The sequence below is a fragment of the Hippoglossus stenolepis genome, chromosome 4 (assembly GCF_022539355.2).
Source record: "Hippoglossus stenolepis isolate QCI-W04-F060 chromosome 4, HSTE1.2, whole genome shotgun sequence".
Classification (NCBI taxonomy): domain Eukaryota; kingdom Metazoa; phylum Chordata; class Actinopteri; order Pleuronectiformes; family Pleuronectidae; genus Hippoglossus; species Hippoglossus stenolepis.
Window position 1 is genome coordinate 3,551,042 of NC_061486.1, and position 26,432 is coordinate 3,577,473.

The 26,432-nt window shown below is 45.9% G+C and overlaps 4 protein-coding genes across 14 annotated transcripts; 3 read left to right on the forward strand and 1 right to left on the reverse strand.

Annotated features, from left to right (window-relative positions):
* Positions 1-29: 29 nt before the first annotated feature.
* LOC118106696 (2-oxoisovalerate dehydrogenase subunit alpha, mitochondrial-like) lies at positions 30-540 on the forward strand. The gene is made up of 2 exons (XM_035155424.2): positions 30-222; positions 311-540. Exons 1-2 carry the CDS (start codon positions 69-71, stop codon positions 538-540), a joined length of 384 nt encoding a protein of 127 aa, XP_035011315.1. The 5' UTR covers positions 30-68.
* Positions 541-607: 67 nt separating this feature from the next.
* On the reverse strand, positions 608-6,026 carry napab (N-ethylmaleimide-sensitive factor attachment protein, alpha b). The gene is made up of 11 exons (XM_035153859.2): positions 5,796-6,026; positions 4,246-4,325; positions 4,020-4,136; positions 3,844-3,890; positions 3,650-3,727; positions 3,484-3,539; positions 3,239-3,323; positions 3,041-3,145; positions 2,883-2,951; positions 2,220-2,270; positions 608-1,837 (listed from the first exon to the last, which is right to left on the reverse strand). Exons 1-11 carry the CDS (start codon positions 5,891-5,893, stop codon positions 1,736-1,738), a joined length of 888 nt encoding a protein of 295 aa, XP_035009750.1. The 5' UTR covers positions 5,894-6,026; the 3' UTR covers positions 608-1,735.
* A 1,127-nt stretch (positions 6,027-7,153) lies between these two features.
* On the forward strand, positions 7,154-19,369 carry bicra (BRD4 interacting chromatin remodeling complex associated protein). 10 transcript variants are annotated; one of them, XM_035153852.2, is made up of 15 exons: positions 7,154-7,266; positions 9,026-9,071; positions 9,175-9,220; positions 9,752-9,817; positions 10,091-12,151; positions 12,350-12,538; positions 13,945-14,565; positions 14,927-15,140; positions 15,233-15,330; positions 15,435-15,569; positions 15,659-15,708; positions 15,798-15,946; positions 16,039-16,133; positions 16,217-16,337; positions 16,438-19,369. In XM_035153852.2, the coding sequence occupies exons 2-15, from the start codon at positions 9,031-9,033 to the stop codon at positions 18,198-18,200; spliced, it is 5,649 nt and encodes a 1,882-aa protein (XP_035009743.2). In that variant the 5' UTR covers positions 7,154-7,266; positions 9,026-9,030; the 3' UTR covers positions 18,201-19,369. The 10 variants fall into 10 exon arrangements, with proteins under 10 accessions (XP_035009743.2, XP_035009746.2, XP_035009739.2 ...); XM_035153848.2 differs by lacking the exon at positions 7,154-7,266 and adding an exon at positions 7,286-7,744; XM_035153849.2 differs by lacking the exon at positions 7,154-7,266 and adding an exon at positions 7,286-7,744 and having other exon boundaries at positions 16,232-16,337.
* A 378-nt stretch (positions 19,370-19,747) lies between these two features.
* ehd2b (EH-domain containing 2b) lies at positions 19,748-26,426 on the forward strand. 2 transcript variants are annotated; one of them, XM_035153665.2, is made up of 7 exons: positions 19,748-20,258; positions 21,364-21,809; positions 21,924-22,100; positions 23,096-23,211; positions 24,246-24,658; positions 24,741-24,905; positions 25,049-26,426. In XM_035153665.2, exons 2-7 carry the CDS (start codon positions 21,589-21,591, stop codon positions 25,598-25,600), a joined length of 1,644 nt encoding a protein of 547 aa, XP_035009556.1. In that variant the 5' UTR covers positions 19,748-20,258; positions 21,364-21,588; the 3' UTR covers positions 25,601-26,426. The 2 variants fall into 2 exon arrangements, with proteins under 2 accessions (XP_035009556.1, XP_035009557.1); XM_035153666.2 differs by having other exon boundaries at positions 19,750-20,258; positions 23,096-23,193.
* Positions 26,427-26,432: the final 6 nt, after the last annotated feature.

The window sequence follows — 26,432 nt, forward strand, 5'->3', positions numbered from 1 at the left end:
GACCATTAGGTTTTCTTGTTTTGAGATGAATTGTGTTAAAACTCCTATGCTGCCCTGCAGGAGTGTTGATGTATCGCGGTTTTCCTCTGGATCTGTTCATGGCTCAGTGCTATGCCAATGCTGATGACCTCGGCAAGGGTCGGCAGATGCCTGTCCACTACGGCTCCAAAGACCTGAACTTTGTCACCATCTCCTCTCCTCTGGCCACTCAGATTCCTCAGGGTGAGTGTGTGTGTTAACTTCTCCAGTTGGTAAAGACATAAATAACACCTATAAACATCTATTCACGCCGGATGTGTGTGTGTTTCAGCGACTGGAGCTGCATATGCATTCAAGAGAGAAAACACCAACCGCGCTGTGATCTGTTATTTCGGAGAGGGAGCCGCCAGTGAAGGGGACGCACACGCTGGCTTCAACTTCTCTGCCACCCTAGAGTGCCCAATTATTTTCTTCTGTCGTAACAACGGCTACGCCATCTCCACCCCCACCAACGAGCAGTACAGAGGGGACGGCATTGGTAAGAAGCCGTGGTGCGGTTAATGGTGAGAACATGCAGGTAGATGAGACCAGCCCATCACTTCACACACAGCCAAGCCACGCCCAGTAGGAGGATGTACTCAGACAGGTTCATTTTATTGTTTTGACAAGAAACATCACAACAAATTATTTAAGAACAAACTGTCTATCGACATCACGAGGATACATGAGCACAGTTTTCAGATCAGTAAAGCTCCTTTTTTTCTTCACTGTATTGCATCTCGGTGCAGGCTGTTAAAAAAATACTTTTACAGCCTGGTTGGTTAAGACAGAAAACAAACACTTATCAGACAATAACAAAAACAAACTTGAAATATCTCCCATACGTTGGTAAACGCTCTTTAGTTTTTCTCTTTAAGACCAAACCAGGCAAATGTTTACAAAGGTGTATTTTCACCTTCTTTTGTGGAATAAAAGTACTTTAAGTGGAAGTGACAAAGACAATTAGCAAATTCATCGATAACGCTTAGAATATTATCAATTTTTCATCAAATGTAGCTGTTTGCGTCCTGAGAACTTGGCGGTTTAAGGCAGAGGGGGTATTTGCCATGGGATTACTTCAGGAACTCCTGGCCTCTCTGCTGGGACAGGAGCCCTGCAGCTGAGATGAAGTGCAGTTTCAATTAGAGATGCCCTGATATGACCCACGTTGCACTTGAGCACTCCAAAGTACCAAAAACCAATGTGACCGCTTCTGTCCAAACTGGCATTTTGGTCAGTTTCCTTTGATTCTAAAGCACAATTCTGAAAAATATATATCTCGCAGGTCGAAGTGTTAATAAGTTGGCATCCTCTCATTCATCTATACAATAATGAAAACAAAATGAAGTCTTTATTTTGTAAATGTGCTGGTATGAGTATTTGGTATTGCAGCCCAATTATGAAACTTTTTAAATAAAACTGGGCCAATACACGCATCATAATGATAAACTAACATACCGTGTGCTGTGCGCACTCAGGTAAATAGTGTTCATAACTATAAAGACCAAACATTTTGGAGCATCGAGTTGAGTAGATTAAAAAGGCAAGAAGGAATACTGCAGATGGTACGAAGGAAAACAGTATTCGTGAAGAAGTGTAAGGTCTAATGTTCAAGATTCTTTAAAGATATGCTTCTAGAAGGGAAGTGACGGGCTCGAGGCAAAACGAAGGATGCAAGCTTGTTGTTGAGAGCTCGAGGAGAAGCAGGGGGGGGGAGTCAGCGAAGGTCGCTCTCGTCGTCCTGTATGGTTTTCTTGATGCGGAGAAGCATGGTGGTGAGCCACTGGTCCAACCGTGAAATGGTGTCGTATTCCTTCACCTGAGACACGGAACGTCAACATCGTCAGTTTGATTCCAAAGGTTAGAAAAACACGACAATAAAGAGAAATATACATTAGGTTATATGGTGAGGTTTTTATTACACAATATAAAAAGTACCCGCTTGTCAACTTCTTGTATCAAGTGATAAGTTCAAACTGACCCTGACATTATGATTCTGAGACTAAAGACTAAAGTCACCAATTCATTACTTTTGCTGGTGTCATAACACTCGACTCATTTTTAGCCCTAAAGCACATAGATCCCGAAACACTCAACTAAACCTGGATTTTAAAAACTAATTGCTGCAGAAATTAAAGAAAGCTCGATCACAAACCTTGGCTACATGTCTTTATTCTGCTGAAAGAAAACCGTCTACTCACCGAATCAGTATAGGCCTCCACATTCTGTTCTTCATAGGCATCGAGAAGTTTCTGGTGAGATAAAAACATGACTATTTTTGATGCTGTACATCAGGGATCATAAAAAAAACACAACATGCTGACGGCATAAGAAAACCTGGCGGTGAAATAGGTTCAAGGTGATCAGATAGTAAACAGACAGAGCTCGACTACATGAAAGTGGATTATCTGCTCAGCCTAAACAAACCCAGGAGGTTTACAGTGAACTCATGTGGGAATGAACCGTGTTGTAAATCCACATACAACAACAACATGAGTGGAAATAATAATCTTGGCAGCTAACAGCCTCTAGACAGTAGGCACACAAAGCAGTCGTGTTATTCATGACACGTGTGGATGAGACCAATTGAAAAGCAAACAAACAGACGACTGCCATCTTCTTATATTCTTTTTTGTCTATCATTGTTTTGTTGTTTGTTATTTTCATTCAAGGAGAATATAACACGAGCTGGACAGAGCAAATCCATCTAACTCAATGTGGACACAATAATCCCAGGTAACATAAAATCTAAATAAAACTATTCTTACTGCAATCAGAAGTGTTGTGTGCTCTACTAAACTGACTTGTGTTTCTGATGTCAGGGTGATTGAGGAGCATGTCGTTTTTAGATTTTAAATACCCACCTTCACCAGTTTGTACTCTCTGGAGTCTGAAAAGGCCGGAAACATTTCTTCGTACTTCTGCACAGCGAGCTGAGAAACAAAAGAATGAATATTTGAATATTACATCAGAGGCTCGTGCTACAGCTGCCGTGCATGTGCCCTTCTGTGCTACAACTTACTTTTGCATTCAGCATGTCTACACAGAAGTGACAGAGCGCTGCCTTGAAGAAGTGATCCTTGGCACTATATTTCAGGAGCGTACTGTCCATCGCGTGGGTTCCCACCTAAAATCACAAATTACAGCTCAGGGTCTGTTTTGTTATTACAGCCCCGGGTGCCTCTGATGTCACGGTGAAACAAAGGCCACAGCATCTCACCTGCTCGTAGATCTCAATAGCTTTCGGGTACTGCTCCAGCTGAGCTGCGTAGGTTGCTACTTTCAGAAGGCACTTGTTTGCAGAACTAAAGAAACAAAAACAAGACACTTCTCAGTTCAAACACATCCACTGGAATGATATGATTATTATAAAAAAAAAGATGTATTAGGACAACAAATTCATGAGAAATATAAAATACCAGAAGAGAAAGCAAAGAGGAAATGTTACTCGTTCAAAATATTCACCTGGTGGATTCTTCCCCTTTGTAATAATCTGCTGCCTGTTCATAATGAGCAATGGCCTGGAATGGACATAAGTAGTAAATAGAGCGTTACCATGATTGTATATGACAGTTTAAAACAGAGGCAACAATCTGTTCTGGATTTAATATATAAAATGACATCATCTGACCTTGTCGATGTCCACCAGCTCCGTCTCGTATATTTCAGCAATGGAGATGTGGTGTTTGGCTGCGATGGTGAAGCGGCCCTGAAAGCAAAAAAAGAAATACATGAGAAGAGATCCACAGAAAGAGTTATATGTCACATAAGTAAATACGATGCTTAACATAAACAAAGCCAAATTAAAATGTTAAAAAGACTCACCATATCTGTGTAGATCTCAATAGCTCGGTTTAGGCAGTTTATGGCCTCTGTTGAGAAAATGACATTGCTTTTATGTACATGGTCGACTGGAGCTGGTGAAGCAGCTTGTAAAAGGAGCATTTCACGTGAAACCTCCACAGTTATATATCGTGACGGTGGAGATGTGTAATGATTACCTTGCGGATCTGCTTTTTTGAAGGCATTTCCAGCGTCTATGAAGTTGGTCGCTGCGTCGTGTTTGCTCTGCATCTGCAGGTGGAGGCGAGCAGCCTGGGAGAACGCATTTCCCGCAGCTGAGGAGAAAATGTTGCATTTCAGAAGCTGGAGGATCTTTCACAAGTCATAAAGAGAGAAAAGGAAAATCATCACGCTCACTCATTTAAACTGTAATACTCATCTTACCGCACCAATTTTTGGCCATTTTGAACATGTTGGCTGCCCTCACATACATGTCACAGGCCTCTTCAAGCTTGGAGGAACCCCTGTGAGACAGCACACGTGTTCAGTTTAACATAAGCTTCATTTAATTTTCTTAGTCACACTCTTAGGTTAGATTTGTGGAAACTATTGCTGGGTCATACAGATATCAAGTGTCATTCTGATAACTAGACATTAATACTAAAAGTATATTCACTGTTCTCTAAAAGAAGAAGTTCAGAAAGTTGCATCATTTCCCTCCCAGTTGTGATCTAGTGCAATGTAATTACAAAAACTTGACAAGACAATAGTTAACTAAACATAACGTCAAAATCACAAAAAGACGACGACGTTCGAGGCCCTTTAATGTTTATTGATCTGGGATTAAGTTCCATATTCACTTTTAGGATTGACTGGTGCACAAATGTGTTTTTCAGTCTCACCTTTTATCTCCGGTTGAAGATTAACAATCTATATTCACTGTTCAGGACATTGATTGGGATCAGAAACAAGGCTGTTGGCCAATCTTAGTGTGTGACTATGGAATTCATAGATTTTCTCCAGAGGTTGACCAACAACCTTTGAGACAATTTTGAACATAAACTGGGATGCAGAAGCTTTTATTGTGAATATCCATTGTATATTGTGAGGATCAAATATGTATATATTTGACTACACGTCACTAACTTTGTGTTTTTTCCATCCCATAGTCTCTCTTTCTCTCTTGAGCTGCAGGAATGAGACAACAATTATCCTTATCATTATATGAATGGTTCCTACTGTCATTAATAACATCTTTACATCCATGATGATCACTCTTATGGTTTTCATTACAACAACTAGTCTGTCAGAGATGAAACCCGATGGTGACACAACTGTTCTCTGGTCTCTCTCCTCTCTTCCGTCCACATTGAGTCTGGTTCTAGAAGTATCTTCCAGTTTCTCTCCACTGGCACCAAAGATCTGCTCATTGTGGTCTTGACCTTCTACGTGAAGAACCTTGAGACAATGTGTATTATTGTATTTGGTGGAGCAGTTTTGACTTTTGTAGTGGACAGTAATAATAACAATAAGTAGTAGTAGTAGAAGACATTTCAATGGTTTCTTCCATTCTTAGCTGCACAGGTAGATGTGGGGGCGTATTGTAAACAAATGTGCCTGACACGCGACGTGGGGGGGACCTTGCAAAACCTGCCCAGGTGGTGGCGCTACAGCTGTTGCAGCTTCCAGGGCAAACATTTAGCTGAAAAAACGTTGCCCAATGTTTCCTTTAATGTCTGACACCCAACACGTTAGCTTGGGGTGGGGGGGGGACATAGCATTAGCTGCTGCTCTCCCTGACACTGACAGCTACTGTTGTGATCCGACAGAAGGTAAACCCAAACTACGCGTTTAGCTCAGTGTCCTCGTGGGGGGACAAGATCAGTCCGGTGTCTGAAGTTTGACGTTTGAACACTTTGTCCCCTCATCTTCCGCTTCGTTGGCCTCTTGACTCCCGGCGGCTCGACGTTAGCATCGAACCCCGACGAACTCACCCGAACATCGCTCCGAAGAACGACTTCGACGAGTTCATCTTCTTGTCCGCCTCCGCCATCAGGGCCGTCGCCTCCTTCTCTTTCCCGCTGTTGTCCATGTTTTATTTTGGTGCCTCGCTGCTGTTTGTCGTCCGCGTCGAGGGAGGAAACGAGGAGAGAGAGAAAGAGAGAGACGAGTCAACAAACGTGCTAACCAGTGCTAACCAGGGCTAATGGCTGCGGGGAGGCACGTCACAACCCTCACCTCTGTCACGTGACGCGGGGCGGCTGCTTGCTGCGTTCAGGCGCTCCGCGGAAGAAGAGCCACCGTGTGCGCTATGGTTGTTGTTGTTGTTGTTGTTGTTAAAAATAACAGCTGCCTTAAATTAGGGAACTAACAGCCAAATGTTCACCACACTACAACCTACTTTACGACGACACTAAACAACCTATTATCTTAATGTATTGTCAAAAAACAACCACATCTAAATTATATCATGTATCTCTTCATCAATCTGTAAGGGGTTTATCTCTGACAACACTTGAAGGCATCTTATTGTAAACATAATAATGAGTCGATGATGCTGATCTTCATTCTTTTATTCTCTCAGCTGATTTATGGAGTAATTCCAAATATCACATGTTCAGTCACTTCACAAATATCCCAAATAAATATATGTCTACACACAGTAGTTAATATTATATATTTAAACCATATATTGTCTTTTATTTGCTATTTATTTTACCTCCTTAATCTTTGTCTTTATGTCCATTATCTGTTATCTGATTATTAAAAACTATCAGAATATTCCACCATTTATCTTTGTGAGATTTATTTTGCACTTCTTTTTTTTTATTTACATTTTTGTTCAGAAATAGACTATACAACACAAAGACAGTACTTCAGAGGCAGCAGACAAAATATATACAGTAAAATAATCAATCAGTCCTTCATAACGGTGCTTCTTTGCTCTGCCCACAGGGTTCATATCTATTTCTCTCTCTCTCTCTCAGTCCAAACTGTGAACTGTATGTACTGTATGAGAATCTTGATATTTTCTGTAATAATCAGGGATACAACAAATAAGGTCTGATTAGTCAACCCTCCAAAATTTCTTAAAGGTTTTTTTAACATGGGAATTTCCCCCCCACATTGTTTTATGGCAATGTATAAATTATGGATTTATTATTATTATTCTTATTCTTATTATCATTATTGCTGTTATTTGTAATATCATTATAATTATGTTATCATTATTATGTTATTATCCTTATGGTTGCTCTTATTGTTATTGGCAGGTGTTCAACCTTTACTGAACGTGTGTTGGTCGATGAGAGAAGAAGAAGAAGAAAAAAAAACCCCAGAAGGGCCACAGATTTCAATCAGGCAAAGCGGAAGTCTGCTGTTTCCTGCCTGTAGTTGGGTCCTGCACAGCAGCCCGTGCGAGGTTGTCCTGGAGACCCCGCGCTGCCTGCTCCTCTATCGTCTCGGGTGAGTTTGTTATAAAACAGCATTTTTCTCTATTATTCCCCAAAACTCCGACAAACCTGCGACATTCCCGCACGGCCGAGCACCCGCGCGCTGCACCGCCGGCGCCATCGAGCCGCCCCGCCGCTGCACCACCCGGCAAACATGCTCATTTTCCAGCGAATTCCCAAGCATACCCCCCTCATCCAAGAGTATTCCAACATTAACTCATATTTTGCTTGCAGGGAGAGTCACATAGCTCGCTACGCCACCGCGTCCGCGCTGCCCGGCCAACGACGCTGCCCGTCCCGGGGCTGAATCGAGGCGGCGACGCGCGGAGCGGGTGTTTGCAATGTGCCCCGTCGCTGGTTTGTTTTGAATGTCAAAGGCTCCGGAGCTAGCTGCGCGTCCTGAATATTGTTGATAGCCGCTCGGCTTAGCAGGGCTAGCTGGCTAGGCTAACGACACCCAGCCCAGATGCATCAAAATGCTGAGAACGGAGGTAAAAGTAGCTTCTGCAATCTAACGTCGGAGTGAAGTCGTGCCTTCGGTCGGTTACGTGGCGGTTTGATGGCGTGTGTTGAAACGAATCGGTCACATATGCATGGAAAGCCCTTTGAAAACACCAGCTAGCATGTAGCTAGCCGCTTGCAGCCGTCTCCATTCATATCCTGCGCACTGGCTCTGCTCGGACCCGAGTAATGGCTACGACCCGCTGCCTCTTTTCGAGCAGCGGACCCGGGAGACGTCCCCGGCAGCAGCTCGGTAACATGCTCCGCTCGGTGATTCGGCGACTTGTTGTGACCGCGTTGCTGTAAAGTTTTTTGTGCACGATTGCAAGAGAGAGACTTTGGAGGTAAAACAAAAAAAAAAAAATCCAGCGGCGGTCACAAACCCCCAGTTTGTGAAAACCGCGCGTTTTCAATTTGTTGTCTTATTTCCATCCGTTGTTTCTCGGTGCGAAGCGAACACTTCTGCTGCTGGAGGCTTTTCTATTGTTACTGAGGAGGTTTTTAATATGTATAAAAAAAAACACGACATGTTGCAACCGGCGATGAAGAGCTGCTCTTGTGTTGGGATGTAAAAAATGTAAAACTCGCACATTAGTGTAGTTGTTGAAGTCCAGTCTTTTATTTTTGTTGCTTTGCTTTATTATCATAAAACGCTTCTAACTAGACGTCTGCCAGCAATATGTGCTTTGATTTCATGATCTGAGTCATTACTCCAAATCTGAATTTGATTGTGAAACTCAAAAAAGAGCCATTTAAACCATTAGAAGAACTTAAGGTGTTTATTTATGGCCTGGAGGAATTTGTAAGGACAATATTTATATGAAGTTATTATTTTATAATGATTTAAACCCTTCAGTCTGAGGCCAGTGTAAAAAAAACTGAAAGCAACACACTGTCTTACAACCGAAAGTTGTAAGTAATCACATGATTATTCAATGATTATTAATAATGAATAACGATATGACGTGACTCAGTGTCACACCCAGGTTGATGAGCGTTTAAAAAATAATTGCATTTGCGGTTATTCATTATCAGATGTTGCTCATCCTCTCAAAGTACAATAAAAAAATCAGTGCTCAAACCTCGTGGCACCACTCAGCAATCAAAGTATCACACGGATAATATTACCGATACGTAGTAGTGTACACACAGGGTTTTAAATATTATGAGTTTGGGCAACAAGTCCTTTTTTGGTTTGTGTTGTTTTTATGTGCATTAATAGTGAAGTAAATCGTCTCAGAACTTTAACACCGTGTTCATCTTTTCATCAGTTGTCATGGATGATGAAGACGGCAGGTGCCTTCTAGATGTAATTTGGTAAGTCGCTGTTGAAAAAGTGCTCGGTTGGTTTGACGCCGTAACAAACGGTTCAGTCGTCTTCTCTCGACTTGTTGTGAATCACATTGTTTCCCTCCTGCAGTGACCCAGAAGCTCTCAATGACTTTCTTCATGGATCTGAGACCCATGTGAGTACAAGAGATATATATTTTTCTTTTCTTAAAGAAGTCACACCTTGTGATTTCTCAAAATGGATTTGTAATTGATGCGATGAGGAGTCTCGGGTGACTCCGTACTTAGGTCACGTTCAGATTAGGCCTCAGTGAACCCTGAAACCCACCCACCCCCCCCACTGCTTTCATTTACTTTTTTCCTTTTAACGGCTCTCTCTGCTTAATTATTGTCTTTGCTTTTGATTGCACTGTTTATGGTTTCAGCCTGCCTTCCCTTTTTATTAGGCCCATCCACAAAAAGAGAAATGCTAATACTAACGCTTCCCAACCCTGAATTATTCCTTTCATTTTGCCCCTGCCCTCCCTTCGTCGCTTATCTTTTCGCTGTTTCTCAACGGTCTGGGTTCTCCGGACTGTGCTCTGTCCTTTCCTTGCCCTCCTCCTCTGTTTGATTGTCTGTATATTTCTCTGTCCTTGTGGCTTTTGCCTGCTTGTTTGGGTGCCTTTGGTTTCTGTCTGTCCTATCATGGGTGGGTGTGTCTGTAGTTGGACACTGACGACCTTTTGGATGGTTCGAGTGACCCCTCCAGCTCGTTCTTCTCTACCACTGGGGTGAGTAACATCCCCCAATCCTCCTCCCTCTGTTTTCTCTCCATCTATGTAGCATGCAACTCCAAATACCCTCCCTTTCCACTAACCATACCTACACTCTACAAGCTTTGATTTTGCCGCGATTTGACAAGAGGTTTTTGTGGGATTTTCATGTGTGCAATTCTGTGTTTAATTCTGTTTTGCTCCTCTGCATCACATCTGTATCTAGCCATCAATATTCTTCCATCACCTGGTTTCACTTCTTTCCTGTGTCCTCTCCTCTTTTCCTTTAAGGGCCATGTTCCAGAGGTCCAGCCTGCTGTCCAGCTGTCGGCCAGTGAGCCGGCAGGCCTGCCCAGAGTCAGTGTTGACCTGGACTTCCTGGAGGATGAAGACATCTTGGGAGGGTCCCCAGGTGGCGAGGGTGGGAGCAACGGCATTGGGTCGAACCACGAGCCGTGTGACATCCTGCAACAGAGCTTGGCTGAAGCCAACATCACAGAGCAAAGCTTACAGGAGGCAGAGGCTGAGCTGGACCTGGGCTCCTTTGGAATTCCAGGCCTTACACAGGTGGTTCAGACACTGCCTGATGCCAGCCTCTCTGGGGCTGGAGGCACTGCTGTTGGTGTAGGCATAGGTGTTGGCGTCGGGGGAGCAGCGACAATTTTCCCTGGGTCAGCCCCGAGCACCACCGCTACTCCCCCCAATGCCACGGCCGACATGCTGGGGTCAGTGCTTGCTCAGCAGGGCCTTCAGCTTCAATCCCAGGTCATGAACAAGGCCATTAGTGTTCAGCAATTTATGCAGCCTGTGGGCCTGGGAAATGTGACGCTTCAACCCATTTCAAGTCTCCAAGGTCTTCCCAATGGGAGTCAGTCTGGACATTTGGGTATCGGACAGATTCAGGTTGTGGGTCAGCCCACAGTCATGACTATCAATCAGTCTGGGCAACCAATCGTGGCTAAAGCCATGGGAGGTTACCAGCTGCACCAGTCTGGGCCAGAGGTATCAGGTGCTGGTTCTCAGGCGGGGCTTGGAGGCTCCGGAGGTGGACTTCTGATCCAAGGTAATAAAGCCACTTTGGGATCTCCAGCTTTAAATGGACCAGCTGTTTGTGTCAGCAGCACAAACAGCATCAGTGGCAGTATTATGACAACTTCTGCTGGGCTTGTGGGCTTTGGCAGCAACACTCTAAGTTCAGGAATTGGACCGCAGACTCAAGGCCAAATCATGCAGAACGTGATCATCCAACGCACACCAACACCCATTCAACCTAAACCCCCCCATGGGGGAGCCATCCAACCGAAACTGTTCAAACAGCAGCCACAGCCAACACCCCAAACCCTGCAAAACGATGCCCACAAGGCTTTAGGGCTGCAGCAACTTCCAGTTTCTGCTTCTCAGAATGTAGCCTTCCTAACAGGAAAGTCAGGCTCGAACGTTGTCCTAAGTACTCAAGCCACAACACAAGGCACCCAGTTTCAACAAGCCCTTTTCAAGCAACAAGCAGCACAACAATCTGGCAAGCCCCTCAGCGTACACTTGTTAAACCAATCAGGCAGCATCGTTCTTCCCCATCAAACAGTCCTGCAAGGTCAGAACCACCAGTTTCTCCTGCCACAGCTACAGGCAGGTGGGCAGATCCTGACCCAGCACCCTGGGGGCCACATCATAACTAGCCAGGGTCCTGGTGGGCAGCTCATTGCAAACCAGATTTTAACAAACCAGAATATCAACCTGAGTCAGATGTTGACTTCACAGGGCCACCCTGGGGCCCATATCCTCTCTGGACCCATTCAGCTCCAGTCTGGCCAGATGGGCACATCCACCCTCTTTCAGATGCCTGTTTCATTGGCTCAGGCTCAAAACCAGACACAGACCCACACAGTCTCAGGTCATGCCCAAACAGTCATACAGGGCATGCCCATCCAGAATTCCCTGACCATGCTAAGTCAAGTGGAGGGTCTGAGCCCGGCAGTCACCCTTCAGCCTGCCCTGCAACCTCAGCCAGGCGGAATCCCCAACAGCAGTAGCACAGGAGCAGCAACCATGGGTCAAGGCCAATCTGGAGAGTGTGTTACTGTTCTGGGCAGCTCTACAGACCAGGCTGCTCATCCCACTCAGCAGCATGTGCAGCAGTCCTCCATTCTCACCATGCAACCCGCTTCTTCTGTGTCCGTGGCTATCACAGTACCCTCCTCTTCTCCGTCCATGTCTGTGTCCACCTCTTCCCCTGTCACAGCAGTGGGGCTGGTCCCCCATCAGTCTCAGCACAGTCCGGGAAGGTTACTGCTCACCAACCAGGGCTCCAGCATGATCTTGAGCCAGGAGTCTCTGCAGATGTTCCTGCAACAGGTCAGTGCTCCACTCTTTTTCTGCGTTTGCTACAGTTGTGTAGAGTTAACATTGTTTTCATAAGTAAAATAAATAACATGCACGGAGTGATATCTTGGTCTGACCTCTTTGGTTTACTATTTTACTCCCCCCTCCTTCCCTCCAACCCTCTTCCTCCTTCCCTCCTTCATCCTGAAATGGTAAACGTACTCCTATCAGGAGCAGCACCACCAAACAGAGAATGAGTCAACCCCCCCTGTGGGCGTACCAGCGTCCGTAATCGTCAGCAGCAACAGCATCACTGCTCTGGCCCCCGCTGTCAATGACAGCCAGTTAGCTGACTCTTGGGTGGGTCAGAGCCACAGTCCTTCCCCAGGCCCCTCCCACATGACAGCAGTGGTAAAGCAGGTAGAAGTGCCCCTTTATGTTAAGTCCCACCCCCACTTGTTGCCGCTGCTGCTACCACAACGTTAGGGTATCTTACCTTTACCCATCACTGCTCTGTTCTTCCCCTCTGCATTAATTGTTGCTTCTATGGCTCTCACTGTTGCTCTGCAGATCCTAAATGCAAAACTTACTAATTTGCTTGCAGCTTTCTGTGTGTTTCTAACATTGCTTCATTATATATATAGAAAGCATGACCATCATTCCAGTTTTTCATACATATTGTCTCCTAGCCACTGTGCCATTTCAACGTTTAACTTTATCAACCTCTATGGAGTTTGGAACTGAACTAAAATTAATTGTTGAACTAATTTGGTTTGTCTATCATTCATTCTATGCATTCTGTAACCGAGTCTAGAAACCATGCTCATGCTTAATAACAGAGCCAGCAAGGTGTCAAGTGCACCTTGTTTACCTTTTTACTAACAATGATTTAATCCACTCACCTTGCTCAATCAAATTTGATCAACTCACCTCCATCTTCTGCATCACTGACCAATGACTGATAAATCAATCCATACCTCTCAGCCCTGCACTTCTCATTTAGACTGTTGTGTCCTCACAGTGCCACTACTCCCTGTAACCCCTAGTCTGACCAGTGTAACGACCCCAAAGCCAAATTACATGCTACCCCGACCTCCCCCCCCGTCCCCGAAGCCTCCAGATCACTTTCTACTTAACCATCACAAGCCCTGCAGATCTTGACCTCTTGCTTATGTCGACTGTTTTTTCTTTTTGCCTCGCCAAATGATCATTGCTCTCTTTTTTATGTGTAATCCTCCTCAAACACTAGAAAAGAAATCATTGGGTTTCTACTACTTTAACTTAAGCAGCTAATCGGTTTTAAAGTCTAACACTTTGCTTTTGTATTGTTATTTGTGTTGTTTTACCCAAGTTGTGTTGTTTTGTATTGGGGTTGGGCGATAATCCTAAATTTCCGTTTATTGATGTTCACGAAATATGATTAACTGAAAAAAGATTATATATGTTTAAACCAGTCTGAAGGTTTTTGTGTTACATGTGTGAAGAGTTTTATCTAATGCAATGCCAAACAGTGGAATACTGTCATTGCATTAAATATCACAAGTATTTTACATACGGCCAAAGACACATTTGGCCTCTTACTGTAATTTTTTATGTGAAAAGCCTCTAGCAATCGAGATTGTGATAGAGATATATCACCCAGCCCCATTTTGTATCTTGCTAATGTAGAGCCAAGCACTAGAATCACATTTACTAAAGTGTGTGCATGTAGAACTTTTTGTGTTTAATTTTTGTGCTTAATGTCCCTAAATGTCCTCCTGTGTTTATATTGTGTTCATTCTTGACCCAGATGCCTATATCAATATATTGTGATTCCACTTCTTCAGGTACCCTCTAGTGGACATCAGCAGCCCCTGAAGATCCAGAGCATGTCCCCGTCAACAGCCTTGACCACTCACACCACAGCGCCCCCAGTGGCAGTCAGCCCTCAGCCCTCCCAGTCTCCCCTCACTCTGAGCCAGCAGATCCAGTCACCGCTCCATCAGCAGCAGTCACGTCCTCCCTCTCAGCCTCAGCCACAGTCTCAAACTCCCTCCCGCTCCTGCACGCCCTCGTCTCAAATCTTTATTCTCCACAACCAGATTACAGAATCTCCCCAAACTGTTTCGCAAGGCCAGCCGCAGCAGCCACAACTTCAGCAGACACACATTCAAGTTCAGCTTCAGGCTCAGCCGCGGCCAGCCTCTCAGCCCGCCCCCTATCAACAAGATATGCCTCCTATGTCACAGTCACCTAAGCCTCCTCCTGCACCAACTGCACAGCACCAGTTCACTGCAGCTCCTGTCAGCACTTCTGCCACTGTTGTCCTGAAAGCCCAGGTTCCCATCCCGGGTCTGACAGCAGAGCAGCAGCACCACCTGCAACTAGTGGGAGCGCAAATTCAGACCCTGTCAGGCATTGCCCAGCCGTCACCTCAGCAGAAACAGTTGCTGGATAAGCTGCACCAGGTAAAATTCCTTTTAATGATCTCAAACGAGGTTTCACCAATAAAGCCGTCTTGTGTATTTTGACTTCACAGTTGAATAATCTCTGCCAACTGCAAGTAACTTTGTCTTTTATCTGATGCTGCTCGTACTGTTATAGAGCTTCATTAATGGAGTCGTGAATTTTTGCTGCCAATTAAAATTTGGGGGAAATCTCTTAGGTTGGTAGTTAGAATAAATGAGTATACTTTACATTCTTTAAAATTATTGTAGAAAGTCACCTGGAGATAAGATATGCAGTTTATCTATCAATGTAAATCAGGAGTTTGTGTAGACTCCTGGAAACCACATGTTTCATTGGCAGTTTCTTATTTAACATGTAAAGCATGTCCGGATGTGTTTCCAGGTCCAGCAGAACATCCTGCTGCAGGCCGCGCAGCCAGCTCAGCCTCAGCCTCAAGTCACCAGTCAGTTCAGTTCCCAGCAAGATGTGCCTCTCGATAAAGTTGTGATTACATCAACAACCAGCACTGGTACACCTGCTCAACTTCCCTCTGTGCTGCAGCCGACACCAGTGCTTGTCAAAACTCCGGCTACAGGTTGGACGCAGTTTACTGTTTATGTAAATCCCAAGGATCCTGAATACACTTTTAAAAATGTCTCGTTGTAACAATGTTTCCTCTTATTTTAGCATCAAGTGACTTACAGGTATTCTCAGGAGCCCAAGGGCCAGCTGGAGCAATGGTGAATCAGACTGTCACTCCTGCAAGCCTTACCCAGCCTGCACAGGTAGGTTACACTACAAAGTTCCTCCAAGAACTCAACCGTGGTCCTATTTGTTATGTTTTATATTTTCCTGTTGCTGAATTTCTCAATGATATCTTTCCCCACAGGTTCAGCCAAAGCCAGGAGTGATCAGCTCAGTTGGAGGGATGACTCTGGGGCAAGGTGGGATGCAGATACAGGTGTTAGGAGGTAGTCTGACTCAAATGCCTGCTCCACAGCCCCTAGCTCCAGCACAACCTCAGGTAAATACAAGTCCTAAGAAAGTGCCTCTGTTTGAGTTCAGTCTGAAGGTTTTAATTCCGGGTTTTCATCTCTTTTCTTTACATCGCAGACACCAACAATGAAGATGCCTTTCAGTGCAGAGCCCAGTAAAGAAGCCAGGTTTGTACCTCAGGCCTTTTAAATGTTATTTTAACCCTCAAAAGGCCATTTTCGTTGAACAATATTTCTTTACATGCACGTCACTGCAGGATGCTAGAACAGCTGAGGAAACAGCAGGGTTCAGTGCTTCACCCAAACTACAGTGCTCCTTTCCACTCTATTGAGGACACACTGCACAGACTGCTGCCTTACCATCTCTACCAGGGAACTGCCAACTCCTCTGAAGACTATCAAAGAGGTAACAAGCCCCACAGCCTCTAGCGCTGGCAAAATACAGTTAAGTGCCCTAATTCAAGACCTTTATGAACATTCTGGTTCTCTTGTGCACAGTGGATGATGAATTTGAGAAAGTCTCCTCTCAGCTGCTGAAAAGGACCCAGGCCATGCTGGATAAATATCGCCAACTGCTCTTTGCAGAGTCAAAAGTAAGTATTTGAACCAGCCTTCCAAACACAGGCCTTTTCTTCGTCTCCTTTTTCCTGAATTGATTTTGAACTGATTGTTTTTGGCGTTTAAACCTGAGCAGAGGCTGGGCCCCTCGGCAGAGATGGTGATGATCGACCGGATGTTCATTCAGGAGGAGAAGGTCGCGTTGAGTCAGGACAGGATTCTGGCTAAGGAGAGACCAGGTACCCTACCACTGTTTGTACATACGTGATTGTCTTCATCTAAATCGTACACTGGTTGTATGTGTATGCTAATTAAATTGTTCTTTTTATGTCATTGCAGAGGAGTTTGTAGCAAATGCTCGCTTGTTGGAGAGTGTAGTTTCATCCCAAGAGAAATCCGCTGCTGCTGAGCGCACGTCAGTGAGTGGAGGTGTAACTGCTGCTGCTGCCCCCCCTCCAGCACCTCCTGCCCTAGTCCCTTTTCCAAACATCACCCCAAACCCTCCCCCTGCACCCACCCCAGCTCCAGCTCCTGCACCTGCTCCTGCTCCTCCTCCTGCTCCTAGCACCACTTCTGTCACCCCTTTCCCTCCTACCAAACTAGTAATAAAGCACGGTGGAGGTGGAGCCTCTGTGTCGTGGTCCAGCAGCTGTCCACCACATCCGGCTGCACCGAGTAAGGCTGAACCCGCCAGCCAGAGCTCCTCCTTCAGTCGTGGGGGGGCAAAATCTTTCTCGTCGTCGTCCTTCAACTCTCAAGCAGCCGACGATGACGACGCTCTCCCACAGAGAACCAGCAAACCGCCTATCAAGACCTACGAGGCTCGCAGGAGGATTGGCTTGAAACTGAAGATCAAGCAGGATCAAACAGGGTTCAGCAAGGTGGTCCATAACACTGCCTTAGACCCAGTGCACACGCCTCAGAAGAGCAGCCAGTCCATATCACAGTCTCAGCCGGCAGCTGCTGTACCACATCCAAAGTCCCACCCTGTATCTACCCCCTCTACTACAGTCATCAGAACTCAGTCCCCCGTATGCACTGCTTCTTCTGAATCACCAGTCACCATAGCAACCACTCAATGTAACCCGACACTGAGAGGTAATTTTCCTCCCAACGCAGCCCCATCTTCCTCTACCTCTTCCTCTCATACTTCGTCATCCTCCGCCTCCTCCACTCAAATGAATGGGACATTAGATCATCACGACATTGGTGGGGTCAAACACAATCCTGCCGCCACTGCCAATCCCTCGCCAACAACCTGCCGCCTCCCCCTTCGAAAAACCTATCGGGAAAACATTAGTCCCCGTGTCAGACCTGGTGTCCCGGGGGGAGGAGATGAAAGTTTGTCCTACCCCAGACCCACGCCATCACCCCCCAGGCACGAGGCCTCGTCTCCCCCCTCAGAGCGGACAGTGATAGCCAGTGTGAAGGTGGAGAAAAGAGGCAGGGAGCCCTCGCACACTCACATAGAGTCAAGCCACGACAGGGGCCGTTTAGGGAGTGCAATGCAGGGGCTTGATGAAGTGGATGAGGTGTTTAACCGTGGTATGAAAACCACACAGCACCATCATCTTCCACAGCTCCTAGACAAGGAAGGGGCAAAGGAGAGAGTGGAGGAGCACGCAGACCAAGAGACAGATGTAAGTAAATACAAGAGGGCGGGCGGGAAAAATAGACATAGGGTCGGTGGGACGTTCAGAATGGACCAGCATGCCCCTGGGCCACCGGAGTCTCCGGAGTCCTTCACACGAGACTCTTTACTTCCTGCCAAACGCTGCAAATCAGACTCCCCTGACATGGATAACGCCAGCTTCTCCAGTGGCAGCCCCCCGGACGACTCTCTGAACGAGCATCTGCAGTGCGCCATCGACAGCATCCTGAACCTGCAGCAGGAGCCCTCTGCCCGTGGGCGCCACATTAAAAGCAACAGCAGGCACCACCAACACCAAAGCCAGCGCCCAGGGAGCTCGGCAGCTTCGTCCCACAGACCCTCAGTCCAGCCCCCCTCCTCTGCTTCCTCGTCCCCCTCCTTGGCCCAGCACCCTCAGGTCGGTGGCCGTGGCCACAATGGCAGCCTGGTGCCCCAGACTCAAAGTAGATAACAGCCCCTCAGCCCCAGGCCGGACTGACAAGTGGGAAATAAGAGACAGATTTGGAGGCAGGTGAAAGGGGGTCACTGTGAAAACAGTATCACTGTACTACTCTGCCAAGCTGTGTTGGTTTTGTTTGTCCATTTGAATTGTCCAGACATTTCTCTGTCACTTACAGCCTGAGGCAGACCCATCATGAGTGTGGTCTAAGGTAAAACGGTCTCTGTGAGCTGCAGACTTGACAATGCCTGTCGCTTTGTATGTGTCCTGTCAGTCAAGCTCGAGAAACGAGATGAAATTGTCCCCGAGGTTGCTGTTCTCTGTTCATACATTCCTTTCATGTGGCCTGAGCACCGGTCCACAACGGTTCATCTCCTGATTCAAACAGTTTCCCAATGAGCATCAGGCAACTTGATTCAACAGTTCAAAGGTCAACAAACAATATAACCAGGTTCATGCTGTAATAGGTCAAAATACTCAGTGTCTTCCTTAACCAACCAAATTGAATGCTCTTATCATGAAGGTAATTTGGCTTCACTGATGCTAAAATGACACTTTTCTCTTTCTTTAAGCCTCATCCTCCATTACACATGTATTTCATAGAAACATCAGGTGAATTTCACAGTAAATCTTGTTAAGGAAATCATTGGGGAAATTGTGAAGCTGTTTTTCCTGTTGACTGCTCGTGGGAACTGTGTCAAGATGTAAATGAACTCATGAGGAAATTCAGTTTAGTCTCTGCATTTTAACGTCAGACAGTTTTCCAGGTTCTTGTTTTTAGATGACGCCTTCACTCACACTTGCCCCCCCCCCCTCCCTGTTACTCACAGGTTTAGGACTTCATGCATTTTAGTCAGCAGGGGGCAGGCCGGTTTTAACTGTCGATTTTCTGTGTTCTCAAGTCTGTTTCATATTTCTGCAACTGTATCCCTGCCTCCTGTGTGTGTGCGTGTGTGTTTGTTTTTTTTAAGCCTGTTGGACAATTCAAACATAAACACAGCACAAGCATTGAAATGGAAAAAAAGGAACAATAATATTGTACAAAAAAGACCGTGAGAGAATTTGAAGTATAGTATTACAGATTAATTTTGTATTGTATTTATTGTGTATATTGACACTTTTTAAAAAGAAATGTACATTTAGTAAAACTGTAAATTAAACCTTGCTTCTTTTATGAATCACTGCAGGCCCCCCTGTCATTTGTCCAGTTGTTTCCTATTCGCCAGGGTGCATTCCTCTGAGTGATGAATGATGGCGAGCTGCGTGAGAGTCAGGAGGGGGTGGTGGGAATGGTGACGACGGTGGGGGTGGGGGTGGGGTGTGTTCTCTATCAGACAGCCAGCAGGTGGTGCATGGAAGTGGAAAAGTAGGGCTTGTTTGTTCACTTGAGTGCCTGGAGTGTCCATGGAGTTTGGGAGAGGAGGAGTTAAAGAGGGGTAAAGCTATCACATCTGTAAACGTATGACATGTTGCAGTAGTCTGAGTAGAAGGGGGGACAGAAAAATGTGGAAGGGTGCAGCACGAGGCTGTGTTCATCATTCTAATTATGCATAAGTAGACAGTGAGGTTATGTCATGTTTATAGGAGAAAAAAACTACTCCACCCAAATTATTTATTCACAACCCCCTCCTCCTCCAGCTCCACACCCTCTGACCACAGCTCATCCCTGCCCTGAGCCCAGTGTTAGTGCTGCACACAGCGTTGCCAGGCATCCCTGGAAGAGGAGGTGCATTCAACTCCAAGAGAAGTTTGCCTCTGCGTAGTGTGTGTGTCTGTGTGTGTGTGTGTGTGTGTGCTCCTTCAGCAAGCAGAGTAAGGATCCACGCCAGATTTGGAGCTCATCTGAAATACATTAAACCCTGGAGAAGAACGATTCCTCTGTAGTCTCGCTGCCCTGACGCTCTGCTGAGGGCTCCCATTTGCTGTCAGAGCTACACCCATACAAGTAGCTGCAGCTCCTCCAGCAGACTTCACTGTTTTTGTGTCCTCAAGTCAAAATATTTTTCCACACTCCAGAGGGCAAGAGAGAGGGAGAGTGGAAGAAGTCTGAGCTTTCTCCATAAGAACTTGGTAACTATTGCTTTTCAAAACTTTAAATGATTACAGCAGTCAGCTTGAATTTGTACTTTTACTCAAATATATCCAGGTTTGTGATGCAGCAGAGGAAACCAAGGTTTAATGGTATTTAGTAAGTATCAGTGCTGTCTATAAACTTGTCAATAGTCATTTTCCATTACTTCTTTCGGATGCGTTAGTTTTACTCCTCGGTTGCTTAATGCTCCTGGAGGCTACAATTAAAATACATTTCTTGATCCAAGTCCAAAAACCGTTGCAATTGTGGTTCACAAACCCACAAGGCATTTTTCCACCGTCGTTTAACTTCAGAACTTCATCCCAGTTGATCCTTAACCAAACTTAAAATCTCTGGGGAAGCCTGAAATCAACTCGTACCCACACGGCCCTGCTGGCACAATGCTGTTTTTTATGAAATGGTGGGGCAAATCACATTTAATGTCTCCTCTGTAGATCCCTCGGGGTTCGCCATTTTGACAAGAACCCTGTCCACACAAGTCTTGTGATTAGTCTGTGCTGAGCTGCCTCGTCTCCTCTGGGCAGATTTTTCCTTTAATCCTTGTTCAAGTGTGACTTTTACGAGAGAAGCTCTTCATAGATGAGTTACCGTCGGCTGATGCACGTCTTATTTTTGTTTCTGCTTCTAATAATGAGCTGCGACTTCAAATCCTAATCCAGTGTTTCTGGTTAATTAGACAGAGTAGGAAAAGATTCTCACTTTAAAGGGTTAAAATGGGTTAAATTAGTTTTTCCTTGTATAGTCTTCGTCTAGAGGTCTTTTCCTTACATGAACAGTTGAGCCGTGCACGTATACAGGGGATAAAAGGAATGTCTTACTCATTTCGCTGTAAAGCGGTGAGCTGTGTCTGTGCCCGACTCAGGGCTGGGTTTGCAAGTTTTCCAGCATGAACACCAATTTTTTCCAGGCATGCTTGGACAATGCTTGGCTCGCTCCTGGTGGGCTGAGGCTTACACCAGATTCCACATCCTTACTCTAGGTTGTGGCAGATTTTGATCACTGGGGTCCAGACACACAAAGAAACTTTTTTGCCCCCCCTGGATTAATCTCAATTGGATTAACCTCTAACTTTTGTCATTCCAGGAAATATAAATTGTCAGGGGAAGATCCAGACTTCCAACGAAACCTATCGCTCCTCTTGGCGTGTGCAGAGGAGGCTTCAAGGCCGAGGGAGCAGCAGTCGCGTAAATACAGGAAACACCTGAAGATTTTCCAGGGCTCAGCCAAAGGAAGTACAGCTCTGAACAGCAGTCGCAACTCTGTCAGTGATTATTGTAAGAGCATCACAATCTTATTAGTCGATTCAGCATGTCACGCTGGGGGCGAAAAAATGTGAAGAAAGCGCCGGAGGTGATCCGCACTGTGACAGAAGGGCTCAAGTCCCTGTATCGTAAGAAGCTGCTGCCTCTGGAGCAGTACTATGGCTTCCATGACTTCCACTCCCCCAGTCTGGAGGATGCAGATTTCGATAACAAGCCCATGGTGCTGGTAGTGGGTCAGTACTCCACAGGAAAGACGACATTCATCAAGTAAGACATTACACCTCTGCATCAGACATGCAACCTGTTCACTAGTGTGTGAGTGTTAAGTTTATTTAAGTGCGAGTAATGAAAGAAATCACATGTTTTGTATGTGACTGGCAGGTATCTACTGGAGCAGGATATCCCCGGGAGCAGGATCGGACCCGAGCCCACCACCGACTGCTTCACCGCCATCATGCATGGTGAGGTGGAGGGGGTCATCCCGGGGAACGCCCTCATTGTGGACCCCAACAAACCTTTCCGTAAACTCAACCCGTTCGGAAACACCTTCCTCAACAGGTGAGCTGTGTAAAGATTCCACTGAGGCAGCCAGTTACACATCAGCGAGAAATGGGCCGACTCCATCAGGGAGCCCATACAGGGAATGGAGAGATAACAGACATGTTTTTCAGCTCTTTGGAATTTCAAGCGCTTGTGCCAAATTTCAGAGCGGGGAGGCACTCGCCTTATTTGTGGAAAAACCGAGAAAGGGAGCGATATCACCCGAGAGGATGACGAACGCTAATGCACTCTGGCAGGAACTGCAATGTACGCAAGTTCAAAGTGGAGGTCAGAGGCCTCCACAGCCCCCCTGGGGCAGAGACAAACAAATGAAGTCACACGCGTTATGAGGCTTTGGGAATCTGTGAATCTTGACACTGAAGGTCACTGTCTCTGCCAGCAGATTTCTGTGTTTGTTTTTCCACTTTTGTAAACCAAGAAAGTCAAATATCTTACGACAAAGCACTTTTATCTACTAGAACGGGAACAGGAGGGAACAGGCCTGACGTGAGAGGCTCATACAGTGAGCTCCTGTTAATGCGTCTCCAACATGGAGCTCTGAAGTTTTCCAGCAGAGACCTTCCCTCCCTCCGCAGGGTGTGTTTGCGTACGTATTTGCGTCTCTCCTTCTGCGTCGACTTCCTGCTCCGAGAGCCGCTGGGCTCGTTAAGTTCATAAGCTACAGGAAGTGGTGTTGTTGTTCTAAGCCACACATCGTTAGCGGACCTTATTGTTTGATTCTGGCACTAGTGGTCATTTTCCTTCAGGAAGCGTCGAGCAATGAGAGGCCTACTTGCACACAATGGCCTGCAGAGTGGGGGGGGGGAGTCAGCAGAGGGCAGCGTCCAATCTGCCCCTGAGATCACATTGGCCTCTTTGATATGAGTTAACCATTTTGCACATGATTTAGATTCTTTCCATCGACGCTGACAGAGTTTCCTACAAGAACGACCTCCGTGAACTTTGCCATGTTTCATGTGAGTGTTCTCCTTTCTACCGATGTAAATTGTCAGGTTCCAGTGCGCCCAGATGCCCAACCAGGTCCTGGAGAGCATCAGCATCATTGACTCCCCGGGGATCCTGTCCGGGGCCAAGCAGAGAGTGAGCCGAGGTATGGGAAGCAGAAAAGGTGAGGAGAGGGCATTGGGGGGGTCCCGCAGAGACACAACATCCCCTGAGCATCGTCTCACAAACTCATCTCATTGGCACGCCTGGCTAACTCCTGGGAGTAGTTTGCTCTGTCACAATAACACTTGGCAGCGGGACGAGAAAACTTCTCAGCAGAACACAGCAGCAATAAAATCATAATCAGGAGCAGAGACAGAAGTGAAACCTGTCAGCGCATCGGGAGAAATAACCACCATCATCATCATCTCACTCTATTCATCCACACGTCGAGTAACCCACCACTCAATTCAATCTGCATGAGCAACTAACAAGTTTAAATGGTGAGTGCATGTTGTGAAAAACATGTTTCCTCAGTGAACTCTGCTCGTATCAGCCCAGCAGATAGTTTTTCTCCTCAGAGGTTTTGAAATATCTGACAGACAAGATTTCATTCTCCCCCCAGAGATCAACAAAGATGCACAGAATGTGGTTTGTGGTTTTCACAACATTAAATTAATCTTTGTACAGTATTTGATTCAATTCGATTCTGAATCGTTGTCCCTGTTGTTCGGGACAATCCAAATTATTTCTTTCATAGTTAAATCACATTTTTTAAAAAAGGTGGTGTACAATAAAAGAAGATACAATAAACATAAAAAGTCATAAACAAAATACAAGAGAAGAGTGAAATAAAACATCAGACTAACATAAAATAAAATAAAAAAATGCTATGATGTGAATAAAAAGTTTGGAGTTATCCAAAGTATATGTATTTTGTAACTTGGGTGAACTGACCCTTTTTAGTAAGAAGAAATCAACCCCCCCCAAAAAATAAAGTGGTTTTATTTGGCTGCTATTTTAAATGTATAAGATATAATATAGATTTTACTGTGATGTGTGTTACATGAAGTGAGGTTTGACGTGCACACAGCAGATGTGTGAAGGGTTTGTGTCTGTGTCGACCTTCTCCACCCTCTCCTGCCCCCTGTGTTTAGCAGTTGAAGACATGAATGCTTGATTCTTTTTGTTTGATATTCTTCATGTTCCTTCAAACAGGTTATGACTTCCCAGCCGTGCTGCGCTGGTTTGCGGAACGCGTGGACCGCATCATCCTGCTCTTTGATGCCCACAAGCTGGAGATCTCAGACGAGTTCGCCGAGGCCATCGGCGCCCTGAAGGGCAACGAGGACAAGCTGCGTGTGGTGCTCAACAAGGCGGACATGGTGGGCACCCAGCAGCTGATGCGGGTGTACGGTGCTCTCATGTGGTCCCTGGGGAAGGTGTTTAACACCCCCGAGGTCCTGCGCGTCTACATCGGCTCCTTCTGGTCAGAGCCCCTGATGGTCACAGACAACCGTAAGCTGTTTGAGCTGGAGGAGGAGGATCTGTTCGCTGACATCCAAAACCTTCCTCGTAACGCGGCTCTACGCAAGCTCAACGACCTGGTCAAGAGGGCACGTCTGGTTCGGGTGTGTATCTGTATCTCTGGTGTTTTGACCTGTCTTCATGACACAAGTGTTAAAACGTTTGCTATGCTCTTCTTTCTCCCAGGTCCATGCCCACATCATCAGCTACCTGAAGCAGGAGATGCCCTCTGTCTTCAGAAAAGACAATAAAAAGAAGAATCTGATCTACCAGCTGCCAGTTATTTTCTCCAAGATCCAGCTGCAGCACAACATTTCTGCTGGAGACTTCCCAGACTGTACTAAGATGCAGGTTAGTCAGAGTCCTCATGTTCTCACCGGTGTGAACATCTGGGGGGCAAATGTGTAAAGCCTTCTCTGTAATTACGCCATAACCAAACTTTGGTCTAAAGTCTTCTGGCTAACACGTTTTTGTCATTTCCTTGTTTTTTCAAGGAGCAACTGATGGTTCACGACTTCACCAAATTCAAAACCTTGAAGCCCAATCTGATGGCCGCCTTGGACGAGCTGCTCGCCTCCGACATCGCCACACTGATGCCCCTCCTGCGGCAGGAGGAGCTGGAGGCATGTGAGCATCTAGGCGTGCAGGGTGGAGCCTTCATGGGGACCCGCGTGGGCCCATTCAACGAGGGCGACCCCTTCGCCGAGGAGAACGGAGAGGGGTGCGAGGGGGAGGAGGAGGATTGGGTGGTCACCAAAGACAAGCCCAAGTACGATGAAATCTTCTATAACCTTGCTCCTAACGAGGGGAAACTGAGCGGCCCCAAGGCGAAGGACTGGATGGTGAGCTCCCGCCTGCCCAACTCGGTGCTGGGACGCATCTGGAAGCTGTCGGACGTGGACCACGATGGGATGCTGGATGATGAAGAGTTTGCCCTGGCGAGCCACCTGATCGAGGTCAAGCTGGAGGGCCACGGTCTTCCCCCCGAGCTCCCCAACCGCCTGATCCCCCCCTCCAAACGCAGGCAGAAGGGCTCTGATGCATAGACACAAGCCCCTGAAAGAGACTATCCTCTACTGGACGTCACATTTCTGCAACTGTTCCTATTCGCTCTTGTTTTTCCCCTCCAGACCAATGTCCAAATAGTGTATGTGACATGTTCACCTTTTCCTCTGAGACTGATTTTGTCTTGTACTATGAAACAAACTGTATTTAAAGTGTAAGGCTTGCATTTGGTTTACTGCAACAACAAAAAAATAATTGTGTATTTGGACATCACACGGGTCTGGTTGCTTCTTCCTCTTGGCTCTGGCAATTTTGCTTCTTATTATGAACTTTAAAAAAAAAGATATATCCACTTGTGTTGCTGAGCAGAAGCAGATAAGGGCAGGCGCCCTCTAAGCGAGCAGTATTCAACATGTATTTCACAGCAAAACTGCATCCGAACCTTTTGAATCGAACGTTCCTGCAGTAATTGGTCTGGAGTGGCACAGTCTTGTCTCAGCGATGATTTGCAGGACTGGGCCACTTTCAGATCGGCTCATTCCACTGACGTTTTAATCTAAAAATGTATTTACGAAGACTAATTCCAATCACAAGACTTGTTGTTTATTCTTATTTTCGACTCAAACTGGCAGCACACGTCTAATAACCTGAACGCATTTCACTTTGACGCTTTACACGCCACAGTTTTCTGCTGACTTTATATCTTATTTTTTTTGTAATTGTTGCTGTTTTGTTTGTGCAGACCTCAGTTAAAGAACACGATGTGCTGAGATTACATGCTGAATGACTGATATATCACTGACTACTGTACACAGCTCCACCAAATGTTAACTTTTATTGTAACCAAATAAAAATTCTCTGACTGTGCCTGGT

Coding starts and splice junctions, on each gene's coding strand:
- LOC118106696 (XM_035155424.2), top strand. CDS start 69: ATGTATCGCGGTTTTCCTCTGGATCTGTTCATGGCTCAGTGCTATGCC. Junction 223..310: donor GGCCACTCAGATTCCTCAGG/GTGAGTGTGTGT, acceptor TGTGTGTTTCAG/CGACTGGAGCTGCATATGCA.
- napab (XM_035153859.2), bottom strand. CDS start 5,893: ATGGACAACAGCGGGAAAGAGAAGGAGGCGACGGCCCTGATGGCGGAG. Junction 4,137..4,245: donor AATGGCCAAAAATTGGTGCG/GTAAGATGAGTA, acceptor TTTTCTCCTCAG/CTGCGGGAAATGCGTTCTCC. Junction 3,891..4,019: donor CAAAAAAGCAGATCCGCAAG/GTAATCATTACA, acceptor TTTTCTCAACAG/AGGCCATAAACTGCCTAAAC.
- bicra (XM_035153848.2), top strand. CDS start 7,720: ATGCATCAAAATGCTGAGAACGGAG. Junction 7,745..9,025: donor TCAAAATGCTGAGAACGGAG/GTAAAAGTAGCT, acceptor TCTTTTCATCAG/TTGTCATGGATGATGAAGAC. Junction 9,072..9,174: donor TGCCTTCTAGATGTAATTTG/GTAAGTCGCTGT, acceptor TCCCTCCTGCAG/TGACCCAGAAGCTCTCAATG.
- ehd2b (XM_035153665.2), top strand. CDS start 21,589: ATGTCACGCTGGGGGCGAAAAAATGTGAAGAAAGCGCCGGAGGTGATC. Junction 23,212..24,245: donor AGGTATGGGAAGCAGAAAAG/GTGAGGAGAGGG, acceptor TCCTTCAAACAG/GTTATGACTTCCCAGCCGTG. Junction 24,659..24,740: donor AGAGGGCACGTCTGGTTCGG/GTGTGTATCTGT, acceptor TCTTTCTCCCAG/GTCCATGCCCACATCATCAG.